Source organism: Garra rufa, chromosome 10 (genome assembly GCF_049309525.1).
Source record: "Garra rufa chromosome 10, GarRuf1.0, whole genome shotgun sequence".
NCBI classification, from domain to species: Eukaryota; Metazoa; Chordata; class Actinopteri; order Cypriniformes; family Cyprinidae; genus Garra; species Garra rufa.
Window position 1 is genome coordinate 32,891,080 of NC_133370.1, and position 14,820 is coordinate 32,905,899.

The following is a 14,820-nucleotide window of genomic DNA, read 5'->3' on the forward strand; positions in this document are numbered from 1 at the left end:
TCCGTCCGGTTCTGCGGGCTCAAGGGGAGAAACGCTGAAGCACCATGGCTCTTTTCTAATCGCGTTTATTAAGAGAAGTGTGATCAATTTACCGGCAATCCGTCACCATCCGCGCCTTAAGCATGGACCTCCAGTCAAGAGGCTTGTCCTGGGGGCATCAACTTTGTCAGTAGTAACATCTGAAAACTGTATTTATTATTTTTTTCCCCATACTGTCACTTTTTCTAGCCTTTGCACGCTACATGGGATTTAAACCTAAAGTGTCAGCCGCTAGCCAACACTTCTCACTTGATTACCCCAAATATCCCTGTGGAACCAAGACGCCCTCTGATAGTAACGAAAAATAACAAAAAGCAAACTTTCAAGAAACACGTTGACGAAGTCTTGCCCTCAAGTTTTCCCATTTGTCTGCGGTGCCGGGTGAGTAATCCTATCGCCTATGCTAACTTCGATAGCCGCGTTTAAACCGATAATCGTAGGGGCCAAGCGGGCCTAGATTGATTCTCACGACGGGTTTAATGTTGATGTGTGGTCACGTATCAAACATTTTCTTTGTTAAACGCTTTTCTTTTAACTTGTCACTGATTATTTTCCTAATATCTCTCCCTGATAACCCGGTTATGTGTTTCTGAGGCTTTATTTCCCAGGACTTGGCTTTTTTCAGGTTCACACACTCATTGCTGATTTTTCTGGAAGTCACTTCTGTGAATTTTGGGGAACATATAAACTCTGCACAGTTTTGTCCCGTCCCGTTGAGGTTTGCATGGCATATTCTCTGTGGATGGCTTGTTCTGTGGTATTTTAGGAGCATTTGTGACCGTTAAATGTCTCATGTGACGTATAACGTTAGAAGGAATGTCGGCACGCGGACGTTAGAATAAGTTTGACTGAGTTTTTTCCTCAACAAACTCAACTTTACCGATGTGTTACATACGATACTGTAAACGAGCCGAAGCGTCGATCTCACTGACCGTCGGCTTTCACCATGTCATTGATTTAGAGGGGGGTAGCTAATAAGCTAGTGCGGTGAAATCGACACTTCCCTTCACATTTACTCAGGGCCCGGCTTGAATTTTTAGCTTTCACATATGGTTGTCGGGGTGGCTTTTCGTCAGATGGCGTGTCGAGGTCGTTAAAAAGTGGTTTGGGAATAAAACGATGTTGTTATGCTATAGAAAGTTGAGTGCATGTGAACGTGTCAGTGCCATATGGAGGCTAGCGCTATTTAGCCACACCGGCAGTGCATCATGGCTGCGGTGTGACACGTCTGTAGGAGCAGCTCGCTGCTTTCCTCACATTTCTGGGGCCCCAGCGTGCAGAAAACTCACCATTTGGAAAATGTTACCCTTGTGGGTTTTCTTTTTTTCCCCAGCTCTACCTGTCTGTTCTGTAAAAAGTATGTTTAAAAAAAAAAAAAAAAGAGTTCAATGCTATTTGGATGTTGGAGTTTCAGTTGAGGATTTCATAATTAAATCAGCCTGTTTGGTTCATTTATTTTCTCGTGGCTTTGTCATATGAAACACCATAATGGTTTTAGTTGCTTAAAGGATTGCTCCACTTCCAAAAAAAAAAAAAAAATCCTGATAATTTACTCACCCCATGTCATTCAAGATGTTCATGTCTTTATTCAGTCGCTAAGAAATTACGTTTGTTGAGGAAAACATTACAGGATTTTTTTTACATATAGTGGACTTCAGTGGTGCTCAACAGATTGATGATTAAAAAATGCAGTTTCAGTGCAGCTTCAAAGGGCTCTACATGACAGAGAAAGAAGAGTGTTATCTAATGAAATGTTATTTTCTTTAAAAAAAAACCCTTAAATGTTCATCCTGTCTAGCTCTGCGATGTGTACTCTGTGCACTCTGGTTCAATATAGGTAGGTTATGCCGAAAAACTTCTATCTCATTTTCTACTCCAACTTCAACATTGTCCTACATCGCTGCAGAAGTATCGACCCAGTGTTTATAAAGTGAACGTGCAAAGAAGGTCAAACACCCCAAAAAAAAGGTAAAACAGCGACGTAGGATTTTTACGTTGGGGAAGAATATGAAATGGGAGTTTTTCAACATACCCTAACTGTGTTGAATCAGAGTATGCATGCACATAAGAACTAGACAAAATTAGCATTTGTGGTTAAAAAGTACAAATATATATATTCATTCCTGGGCTGGGATTGTTTAGAGCCCTTTAAAGCCGTGTTGAGACTGCATTTTTAACCTTCAATCCTTAGAGCATCGTTGAAGTCCACTATATGGAGAAAAATCCATGAATAGTAACTGAAACAGTGATTGCGACTGAAAAAAGAAAGAGACATGAATATCTTGAATGACAGTTACTGTTACTATGCATAGTGATACTGATTTGAAATCTAACAGTCCAATAATTTCTTGATTTATTTTCGTAATTTTCACAACTCGCACAGTCACACAAAGTCACCAGTTTATCAGGCAAGCTTGGAATATGGTAAAGCTTACATTCAGCAGATGGAAATATTGCCATTACATTGATTTTGTCAGGAGAAAAGATGATCTTATCACTGATGTGGAAGTTGTGGCATTACTTTACTCTGGCATTACATGGATTGCCCACCCACATCCATCTAATGCTATAAATTATATTACTGTAACTAAATTGTTTTAGAAAAACAAAACATTTTCTTAGAAACGTATGTGATTTCTTTTGAAAATGTGATTTTTCTTTATAAAATACATTATGAGAATCATATATGGGGATATTATAGCTACAATTAGCTTCAAGCTACACATGCCAAGTAAGATTAATCAAACACTTTTACTTAAGTCATAATCAGTCACCATTTAATGTGGTGCGGTCTAATGTGGATTTTGGTCATATGATGAGGCAGAAATATATTGTTAGTAACATTTGAGAGTTTTATGGGAAAGATACAAGTACAATGTCATATAACTAAAGCTGTGAAATTAGTTGCGATTAATCGGTTCAAAATAAATTTGTTTACATATGTGTGTACTGTCCATTGTACTTTATAAATTTTGTGTATGTAAACACTTGTATATAATTTATATTATATAAATTTATATATTTAAAAAATATGTATAAATATACACAGTACGCACACATAGTATGCAAACATACTTTTATTTTAAATCGATTAATCGCGACCAATCGTTTTGCAGCTGTAAATATAACTAGTAGTGTAACTAATTCATAAAGTAATGACTTTCTTGTCGTCAAAGGTTTATTGCTCAATTGTACTTGACACTCACAGCCTGTTTTTTCGAACAACGCGTACATTGTATGTGCAGTTCACATGTGCATTAAATTTTATTTGTTTACTTTTTTGTACTAATCAGATGGCAACTCTTCCCTGGGTCACAATCAGAAAAATAGAGGAGGCAAGACCATGACAACAAACTACTGGAAACAACCTTAGACACTCATGTTGATGAGCACTTGTGTGAGGGGGTTGTAAGATTCCTGCAAATCTAGTTTCAATAATTAATACTAGGGATGCACCGAATATTCGGCCACCATAAATTTTTGGCCGAAAATGGTCCAAAAGGGCATTTTCGGTTTTCGGCCGAAAGACTTTTATCACCGAAACAACTAGAGATGCACCGATCGATCGGCATCCGATCGCAATCGACCGATAGGGGCGCTATCGGTTTTGATCGGAGTTCTCAAAATAGATCAGAGCAGGCCGATCAGATGACGTTTACATCAACAAACAGCCGCCAGAGCACGCATTCCCACTTCTCAGACTAGGGTCTCCTAATGGGCGCGGCTGTCTCTACAACGCATTAACACTGAAGATGACGTCGCCGGTGAGGGGATTTCCTCCCCTCTGGTCTATGCATCCCTGCCTCTGCTGAATTATTTTTATCCACGGTGGGGATAAAACGTCCCGCGAAGCCGCTCCTACGTCCCGATCTAAATCAAATTATTTGCAATACGCGCTTTAAAGTCGTCTAAATCAAATGATTCGCCATACGCGCTTTGAAGTTGAACGTACTGAATCAAATGATTCGCGATCCGATTGGAGCGCTTCAAAACAGTGAATCTTTTTGCGACGCAGTGGTTTACTGATTCTGAGTTTCCAAAAAGCTCCGTTGATACTTTGCTCACCTTCTCTATAAAATGTATTCGTTGTTTGAAATTAAACCATTACTATTAATACAATGTTTTTATTAAATTGTGATCACATAATACAGCTTCTGTCATATTAAAAAAAATTCATGACCTGACACTCATTATCTGGTTCTTGCCTAAAAAGACGGGTATAATGCGCGTTGTTAACAGATTACAGTAACAGTTTACTAAAAAAAAAGTTTCTAAAAGCATCCCCCCTTCTGTTTTTTTTTTTTTTCACAAATTGCACCCTGTATATGTATGTGTATTTGCATATGTATGGCATATTTATTTTATTTTTCCACAAAAAGCTTGTTGCTAAACTCTAAATTGTGATTTTAAGAAAGAGCCTCCTGAGAGTTAAATGTTTATTATGGTGCACATGTGTGTTTTGCACATAATCATTTTTTTATTTTAAGATTTAACTCTTTTATTAGATTTAACTTTTTCCACAGAAAAACTAAGGTTCATAGTTTACAAATTGTGTCAGCTCTAAAAGAGTGAAATGTTGTGTTGTACATAATTACTGCCAAAAGACAGTTTAAGATAGTAAGCAACACTTACTCTATGTAAGCTGAGTCCAAGTTGTCTATGAGAGTCTTGAGAGTGTTCAATATTGAAATTTGCCTCAGCCTGCAATAAAACTGGTCAATTCATGATACTTTCTCATTTCCTACTTTTTATACTAATAATACAATGTCAATGTTTGTACATGAGACAACAATATTGAAGAATTTATGGATTTGACGCTGTGATCGGTAATATCGGGATCGGCAGATACTGCTTTTGGTGATCGGTGATCGGTGATCGGCCCCCAAAATCCAGATCGGTGCATCTCTAGAAACAACACGGCCGAAACAGCATGTTGACGCAAACAGAAACCGCAGCCTGCATGTGCTTGTCTGAAGCAACACGTCTGCGGTGTGGATGTATTTCAGTATATCTGAGAAAGACCCACGAAAAGCGATCTGCATAACTTGAATGCCGAAATTTCAAGAGGGGGTGTGTCTGCAGTTGTTGCTGCAGCCAGTGATCAGAGCAGAGATCGAGACAGATGTAGCTTTCAGTGAGTGAAAAACAATGGCTTTACGTTGGTGTTACGTCGCAATATTTTAAAGATATGTCTTTTCTATATACTGTATTTTTATAAATATTTATGTTTTAAACCATGGAGGTGAGCCAATGGATATCACACAAGCAACGTGAAAACTGCGCAATATGTTAAAGCGAAAGTAAAAACTGACAGTTCTTTCAGCATCTGATGTGCTTTCTCTCAGATACAATAAGAGACGATTATACTTCATATGCTGATATTAATTTAGTTCTCTAATATTTTTCTTGTGCCCTGAACATGGTGGGGAAAAAAATAAGAAGAAACGTATTTTGTGTAAGGTTTGTTTTTAAAAGTCAGTTCTTGTAATAAAGCTCTTAATTTTTCATTGATGAATGCAATGGTACTAATAATTGGCATAATTCTTTCGGTGTTTCGGTTTTCGGCCTTGGTGTCCTCTTTTTCGGTTTCGGCCAAGAATTTTAATTTCGGTGCCTCACTAATTACGACTTTTTTTCTTTTCTTTTTTTTTTTTAGGGTACGTAACTTTTGGAGAGAAATAGCGCAGACGCTGGACAAGGATGTTCACGCATATGTTGAGCACCTGTGTTCAAGCAAATAGAGTATACTTTGAAATGGTGTACATTCAACTGTGTGCGTACCTGTAAAAAACGTAAACTTTGTTGTAGGGCTGGGCGATATGGCTGAAAACTATATCACGATATCAGTGTTTCATATCGGTCGATATCGATAATTATTGATATTTTTATGACCCATTTAAAATAAGGACCAGGAGAAAAATATATTACACTCAAGCATTTTTATTTTAAACTTAACCTGCCTCTGATCATAATCCCCTCAGTTATTAAGACAGAAATGTCAACAACCATGGAAAACTCAAATAATTAAAATGTAAACATAAGTCTAAAGTCACAATATGCACTTAATTATCTCTTAATCCTCAGTTCAAACCCCATTCATTGTCGATGAAGTGAATGGTCAAGCTAATGTATGGCCCAGAAGTACGGCTTGACCACAGGTCAGAGGTTGTTGCAAAGTACTTGGCTGATAATATTTATTTCTGCACAGATTGCTGGTTGCCAGTAGCCAACATTACTTCTTTCCCGGTACTTTAGCCTATACTTTGTGTAATAACAAAAATATTTATTTAAGTGAAAAAAATAAGTCCAAAACTTTCAACATTTTGAACAATAGGGCCTTACGATCTTTTTTTTTTTTTCAGAAATTCTTGTTTTAATTTTTCTGATAATCAAATGAAAGCAAAATCACTGATTTATTTTTAAAAATAAAAATAAACGGAGCTTTACTGTTAAAATTAATACATAGAAGAAAAATTATATTCAGTTAAAAAAAGGTTTAATAATAATAGTATTTTTTCAACAATTAAGTGGTGACTCTTTATTTTAATTTATCATATATATTGTTTTATGTAAATTATTTAAATGTGAACATATAAACACCTACATTATACTGTATAAAGTAATACAAGACTAATATTGTTCTGTTACATGTTAAACCGTACTTTTATTTTGACAGGTTGCCGTGAAGTTTCAGTGTGTAATACAGTATGAATGATGCTAGTTTCACTAATGAAACGGTAAAATTGACAAAAAGTGACACTCACAGCAGCTTTGGAGATGTATTTATTGGAGTTTGTCTGTTCATGTGAGATGCAAAGGCCAAAAATTAGCGGGAGCGTCACGTGTGCAGTATGCGTGTAGTGAAAATAAAACGCGTCTCCTCCATTCATACACATAGAGGCAAACGGAACATGCAGGATTCTTATTGAAACGGTCTTTTTGCATTTCAGTTTTCACAGACACTAGTCCATATCGCGATCTGAATTAATTAACAGACCAACTGTTGATTTATTGGTCCAAAAATCGACGAATTCCGCGGCATTCCCCCTATAGTAAAGTCCGTTTTTATGAATGGAGTCCGCGATCCCGTCTGTGAGGAGACATTGTAAACGCGCGATCATGTAGAGACAGAAATCACATGCCGTCGTGTAAATAAGATTAATAACATAAGGCTATTTAGTTTGTTTAATACAACAACAAGGACCCGTTCTGTAGGAAAGATAACCTTAACTTCTATTGTGATCTGGCGCTATGAACTGAACGTTAAAGGGGGGCTGGGCGGGCCGACGAAGAATACAAAATATCGAACGTTTTATCGAACACATTTTTTATTGATATCGATCTCTTGTCTATCGCGATATATATCGTTATCGTTTTATCGCCCAGCCCTACTTTGTTGCATAAGTGCCCACAAATTTAGGACTTTATAAGCTAATAGCTTGTCATTTCTCCGAAATGCATTGATCATAACTCTACAACTCGAGCCTGGTGTTCCCTCCCCCCACCACCCCACAAACACTTCATCTGGATGTCACGGATGGTTGGGCATCGGGCTATATTGAACTGCGCGTGGCCTACCCTTCCCCCTCGTACCATAAACATCCCATGTTTAGCTCGTTCATTTCTAGGTTGTCTCCGTCCTACTTTGGTTACGCCCATGGCACCATTGCCTTTCTGACCTGTTGTCCCGCTTTTTTCTTTTGAGTAAGAAATTCCTAAATGCAGCTTTGCCTCGTTGGTCTGTCAGAGGCTCTAGTGTTTCCTCTGAAGGAAGCACATTCCCCACGTGCTTCAGTTTCCCAGCGTCGCTCATCCTCCCCCTCTACCCTCTCCCAGAAATTCAGGTCTTTTTGAGAGGTTCTGAGGGTGTTTATTGGTTGCCATCTGTCGGGATCAAAAACACAGAGCTGGATGGTAAGTCCTGCCCTATTGTGTGAGGGTCACATGGGGCAGACAGACACTCCCACAATGAAGAGTCTACATCTCTATAACCCCTGGTCTGAGCTCTCCAGCTGCTCTCCTGTGTGTTCCCCATCCTTTCTCAGCTGAGCTGAGAGGTTGTGTTAAATGCTCAGTCTGGCTGTGTGTTTGAGGTCTTAAGGGTGTGGTCTTATCTCAATTGACACTAGTAGACCCCCACCCGTTCTTTGCTTGCCCGTACAGAGCGTGCATTTAGGCCTTTTTGGGATTGCAATCGGGTACATAGTGTACATTTGCTGTAGTGTAACTGGTGTGTTTTATAGTTCCCGTCTGTGCTGCAGCTATGTTTGACATTCAGATGTTTGTCACTGATGGAACTTGGTTTCTTGTTGACGCAGCTAAAACTTTAACTCATGTTTTTATTTTTTTGTGAGTGTTTTAAGATGAATAATTGTAGTTGTGGAATGTTTCCTACCCATGTGCGTAGTCAGCCTCTACTGTTACTTCACTACTGTATGTGGTTGGATTTTTTTTTTCCTTTATACTTCTGCTCCACGTGGATGCATTCTTCAGAATATTTCATCTAAGAATCCTGAGAAAAAATGTCATGGTTTCTACAAAAATATTATGCAACAACTGTTTTTAGGATTTATAAGCGATGTTTCTTCAGCACCAAATCATAGTAGGATTGCTGAAGGATCACATGACACTGAAGATTCAGCTTTGTTGTCACAGGAATAAATAAAATATTTAAATTTTAAATTATAACAGTGATTCACAGTATTATTGTCTTTTGGTTAAAGCCTTTTGACCATAACATGACATTCAAAAATGTTAAACATCTCACTGACCCTAAACATTTGAATCATAGTTTACGTGACACAAATATTTGATGGATTACACATTGTACAACACAATAAGGCTCTTTGTAGCTTGATCATTGTGTCTGTCAAAACTAAACTATGATTAGATTTCTTGGTTTGTTAGTCCCACTTTGCGAAAACCAGACCAGTGTAGTTTCGGTGTGACTACAGTGTTTCACATTTTAAAAGAATGAGTTATTTTAGTCTGACTAATCAAGCTTTTAAATTGCGTTTACACACAGTGCACTTAATCACAGGATGGATCGTAGTCTTGTTGTAACTACATGACAATACAGAACTCCACTTGATTAAGAGAGATGTTTTTGGTCATGACATGAGCATTCCTACCCTGTCTGCTGATGATTTAATTGATGCTAGTGATTTTTTTTTTATGCAATAGCAAACTAATTGGCTCTTATTTCTTTCTAGGGTGAATTGCTGACACACTACACACGGACTCTCCCTGAGGGCTTGTTGATACCCCTGAGATTCATAATACTAATTTAGAGGTATGATTTTCACAATTTTTAATAACACATTTTGTTAGAGATGCACCGATTGCAATTTTGAATTGAATTGAATATACTTTATTAATCCCTTGGGAAGATCCCTCAGGGAAATTCAGGACGATTTTCTTGGACGATTTTCTTGGACGATTCAGATTTTTCAGTAAGTGTGACCTGCCGGTTCCGATTTTGTTTTAAGAACTGTAATATACAGTAGTATTTTCTTTTAATTAAATTTATTTTATAATAAAATAAATATTAAACATTACAGGATCTTCTTACAACAAAATAACTTTAACAAAATAAAGTGCTTTGTGCCTTCGAAAAAGATATAAAATTAGTTCCTGTAACTAACATAGTATAATTATACTAACAAAAATCTTTTCCTCAATGTAATTTTTTTTTATTTTATAATAAAAGAAATGAATAACCATTACAGGATCTTCTCATAATAAAATAACTTTAACAAAATAAAGTGCTGTCAGCCTTGAAAACATTAGAAATAAAATAAGTAACAAAGCAGGCTTACTTACAAAAATCTACTTCAATACATTTTATATGGGATTTTTTTAAAACATAAATTACAGGATCGTCTCACAACAACTTTAATAACAAAAAGTGCCCTGTTTCTTCAAACAGGTAGAAATAACAATGCTAGTACTAAATGCTACTACTTGAGCATTAATGGAAATTTTTCTTGATAAAGAGAAGCATTTCTGCCTTGTCACCAGTTAATCCAGCTGTACTACACTTCATAACATTCCTTCACATATTTGCGTTACGCCACCACATACAGCGTCTTCACACACAGATTAAACTTACTAGAGAAGTGTGACATAAATGCATCTGTAACTAAATGCAATTTAAATTCACGTCGCGTACACTTTAATGAGGTTTAAATGGAACATATATGCTCGCTTTGAACTATAAGTGTGTGAAGAGGCTGTATGTGGTGGCGCAGCGCAAATGTGTATGAAAAGTGTAGTAAACGTCAATGGATTTCCCCTGCTCAGGGAGTAGGGAGCAATGAACACTGTGCAGGGACCATGTCAATCGAAACACAGTTCATTCACAGAGCTTACTCCTAACGAGTGGGTTATCTGAATCAGGTTTAACTAAGAGAGAAATGCAAAATATGCAGAGCGGGGGGCTTGATCTACCACATGTCCAACCAAGCTAAACAAACGTTCACTTTGACACTTTGGCGAGCTTTGGCTTAGACTCGGAGACTCTAGCTTTAGCCACTTTTCCCTTTTCAAACTGGGCATATTCAGCTGAGTGATGGTTTTGATGATGGAAGTGTTTTATTAGGTTTGTTGTTACGAATGTTTTCGTGGTTGTTCGTTCACGTTGTATTTTGGCCTTAAATGTTACAAACTGCGATCTATATGTCATCACTCACACCAACGACATGGTTACAAGCGACTGTGAGTGCACGCGTGGCTGTGACGTAATTGCATGCGCCGCTGGCAATGAAAGGATCGGCTAGGAATCGGCAAGACGAGAGATTGACCGGCCGGTCGCCGATCATGTGAAAAATCGTCCGATTCCGATCACTAGCCGGTCAATCAGTGCATCTCTAATTATTGTATGTTTTACTTACATGGCTGATAATGTTAATTTTGATAGGTTGGAAAGCGCAGCCATTTGTATTTGAGTAAAATAAAATCATGTTTTGTTGATTCACTAGTTTGGCAGGCAAGTGTGAGGCCCCCTCATGCAGAACCACAGGAAATGAATAAACCACCTCAGCCTATAACAGGACCCCCTACGGTTCCCCACCCCTCCCAGTCGCCAGGACTGACACAGGTAAAAGCGGAATCTGAGAAAACCTATAGTCGTGATCAGGATTAAATGAATCTCCTTTACAGGGCTCTAGACTTATTCTACTCATTGGTCGCTCTTTTGTGACTTTTACAGTTTGTCGCAGGAGCACATAATTTGGTAGCTTTTTTGCTACAACATAGTAAATAGTTTTATGGTAACAAAGTGGTTAACATTCAACCCTTTCTTTTTTATTAGTAGTAGTAGTAGTGTTTGTGATTTGAATTTTGTGAATGGGGGTTTCTCTTTTGCTATGTTTTAAGTAGGGATGCTCATATTGACCGTTTAACCGTTAACCGACAGTAAGAATTTTAACTGATTATCATTATCAGTTAAACGGTTTAAATGTTTTTTCCAATATTTACTTTATTTAATTTTTTTAATGTTTACTGCATGGTGAAAGAAAAAATAATGCTATATGCAAGTTATCTGTTTAATCAGGGGTACGTGTCGACACATGCAATGCGGCTGTTCAGACATATTTTGACGAGCAAGCACCTGCTTTACTTTCACTTAGTTGATGTAACTGATGTAGAATATGCAATATGCGATATTGGCTATCAGAGAGTGAATCCGTGAGTGAATGTATTCAAATTCTGAATTAATTATAGTCTAGAAAGTGCGCAATAGGCTCTCCCGTTACAGTCACTGGAAAGCTGTCACTCATACATTGTGAGATTGCGATGAACTACAGCAAAGTTAATAAAGTAATAAAATAACCTTTACACTGTACAATTAATCTCTTATTTACATGTCTACACTCTCTTTGTTTTATTGAGAGAGTTCACGAACGTGTAGAAGTCAGCAGAACTGAAACCGGCACTCTGAGTGGTGAGTGGATTGTAACATAGCCGCCTCCGATTGGCCACTGCGATCATCCAATCAACAAATATGTCTGTGATTGGCTATTGAACGATGTAAAAACACGTTTCTCCACATATGACCAGCGGATGAAAAGACCCGAACCGCAAATTGAAAGGATTTTTGTGATGGTGTTTTTGTCGCGGATCTAAGAGTTAACAGGCAGCGTTCCAGTCTATTTGTACAGCATGTCGACATGTTAAAAACTAGGTACACTGAGGTATAGGTTGGTTTTATATATTTTTATGTCCGACGGGAAGAAAAAGACCCGGTACCGTTCTTCAAAGCGCATAGAAGGATTCAGTGTGTTTTAGTTTTGTCATCTTAATTAGATTTTATTCTGATTTTCTCTGTTCTCAGAAGCGCTGCTGATGCGTGATAATTTGAGTATATGTAAATACAGTTTTTGTTGTTGCTCTGTATGCTGCTGTTTGCACGTTAACAACATTTGCTTGTGTTTTTTTGTATCATCACAGATACTTGTGCATTCTATTTTTATTTTAAACTAATTTATTATTCTAATTTTATCAGTTAACGGTTAATGTTCGGATAACGCGCAGCGGTTGTCGGTCAGGAAAATTAATCAAAATGAGCATCCCTAGTTTTAAGCCAGGATTTGAATACTTTTCGCTTTCGAATTTGCTAACTTGTCACGTTTAACAAGGAAAGAAAATTGTCTGTGCTTGCATCTATACACCTTTCACTTTAAGACTAAAACAATACATCGATTCATTGCTATTCTTAATTAAAAAGCACAACATTAACACTACACTCTTAAAAATAAAGGTTCACGATGCCATAGAAGAACCCTTTTTGTCTAAATGGTTTCTAAACCTTTGTTTCATAAACAGTTCATCTAGGAACACAACGTGCACCATTTCATCAGATTTGTAAGGTGAATCTTTTATAAATTTACACAATCACAGGAGAATACATCTTTCTCAGTATGTTAACTGTTTAGTGCCATTTCGTAATAAGTGTAAACCCTCACTCTGAGTTTACACATTTTGATGTTCACATATTCAAGAAATTACAGTGGCTGTAGCTTTTATAATATTAAAGTTTAAGTGGAAATTTGAATTAAATGTGGTAAAGTCAATAAACACATTTGATTGCGCAGTAAAGTGTAAAAACAATCGTCAGGCCGTTGGCGCCCTATGCAGTCATTTGTTATAATACATAATGTAAATAAACTATTGTTTAATTTTAACAGTTTTGTTCAATAAAACCATATGATTACTTCCTTTATTTGAACTAATTATTGCCTCATTGCTGTTATATATGTATTTTAAGTCATTTTAAAGGCTATTGTTCACGTAGGTCTATTTTTATTACTATGAAAAGATTAATTAGAATTATCTGATTACTCGATTAATCGTCAGAATAATCAACAGACATTACTTGATTACTGAAATAATCCTTAGTGACAGCCCTGAACATGAGCAGAGATGAGCATTTCCAAATGAAAACAAAATGAAAAATAGAACTAAACTGGCTAACAGTGCTTGCATGTTTTTTTTTTTTTTCCCCACAAGAATACCAACATGTTCTCTGGTTTAAATAGCGGTCTTTTACTTTATCTTAAAGGTCCCATATTGTACACATTTCTGGAGGTTTAGGGCCTGTCCACACGGAGACGCGTTTCGCTGTATACGTATAAATTTTTTATCGTATTGGCGTTTCGTCCACACGGATCCGGCGTTTTAGGAGACTGAAACCGCTATTTTTTGAAACCAAAGTGGATAAATCTGAAAACGACACCCTTGCGGTTTCGTGTGTACAGCCAATCCGTATATTTTGTGAAACGATGATGTCATCACATCACGTGTCGGCTGCATCACACGTAACAGCAACAACAATAATGGCGGACTACATGATTGTGTTCGTGTTGCTACTAAGCCTACTAGCTTTATTATAGCAAAATAAATTAAATTACTTCTTGGTTCGTATACAGCGCGCAAGGTTATGCGCATGCTCAAAGTCTTCTTCTCCGTGTATAGTGTGTCTCTATGGCAGAATTACAGCACCCCATACTGGTCTGGCATATATACTACACCGTTTTCAGTGGTTTCGTGTGTACGCAGATATTTCTTTAGAACGAGGAAAAAAAATGATCGGATAGGGAACGCACCGGCTTCGCGTGGACAGAGTCTTATTTTAGTTGTTGATGTCCTTAAGAATATATATTTGCGGTATAAGTGCCAAAATCCATCTCAATATATTTTTACGGCTCCTTTTTTAGGAGCTCTGTCAAAAACAGGTCGATTTTGGTCCATCTAATTAATATTCATGAGCCTCTCTTCTGATTGGCCTGTTGTTTTCTGAGTGACGCACAGCCAGGCCAATCACAGGTAACTACGGTCATGTATGCTTTAGCCGAGCCCAGAGCCATAGAGAGAGCCTAGCTTGCTGATACTCAACAGGATATTTCAGAATGATCATTAATGTTTTTTTCTTTTTCAAACACCGAATGCAGTAAGCTACATAACTGTTGCTTTAGCAAAGCCCCTTTCACAATGCGCTCTGATTCTGGAAAATTACGGGAACGAGCGCTGTGTCAACAAAAGCCAGAACCATAAAGGCAGTGTTGTAGTGATGATGCACGTTATCATGTGACTCTTCACGACGAAAAAATACGTGCAAAGTGGAATGAAGCAGTGATCGGGCAGAGCCAGCTCCTCACTATCAGCGCTGAAGCAGTTTGTTCAGGTTAGTTTCAGTTTAGTGAAACGTACGCGTCGCATTACATCTCACATCCAAATGTCAGATGTCTTTATGGGTTGTGTGTAAAGCACGCACAGATTCCA

The 14,820-nt window shown here is 37.6% G+C and overlaps 1 protein-coding gene across 2 annotated transcripts in view; it reads left to right on the top strand.

Moving 5' to 3' along the window:
- Positions 1-14,820, top strand: part of eif4g1a (eukaryotic translation initiation factor 4 gamma, 1a) — a 46,984-nt gene continuing 32,164 nt past the window's right edge. For both annotated transcript variants that reach the window (XM_073849815.1, XM_073849817.1), the window contains exons 1-3: positions 1-420; positions 9,252-9,331; positions 11,019-11,137. In XM_073849815.1, the coding sequence (XP_073705916.1) occupies positions 11,063-11,137 (75 nt within the window). In that variant the 5' untranslated portion in view covers positions 1-420; positions 9,252-9,331; positions 11,019-11,062. The remainder of the gene's footprint in view (positions 421-9,251; positions 9,332-11,018; positions 11,138-14,820) is intronic.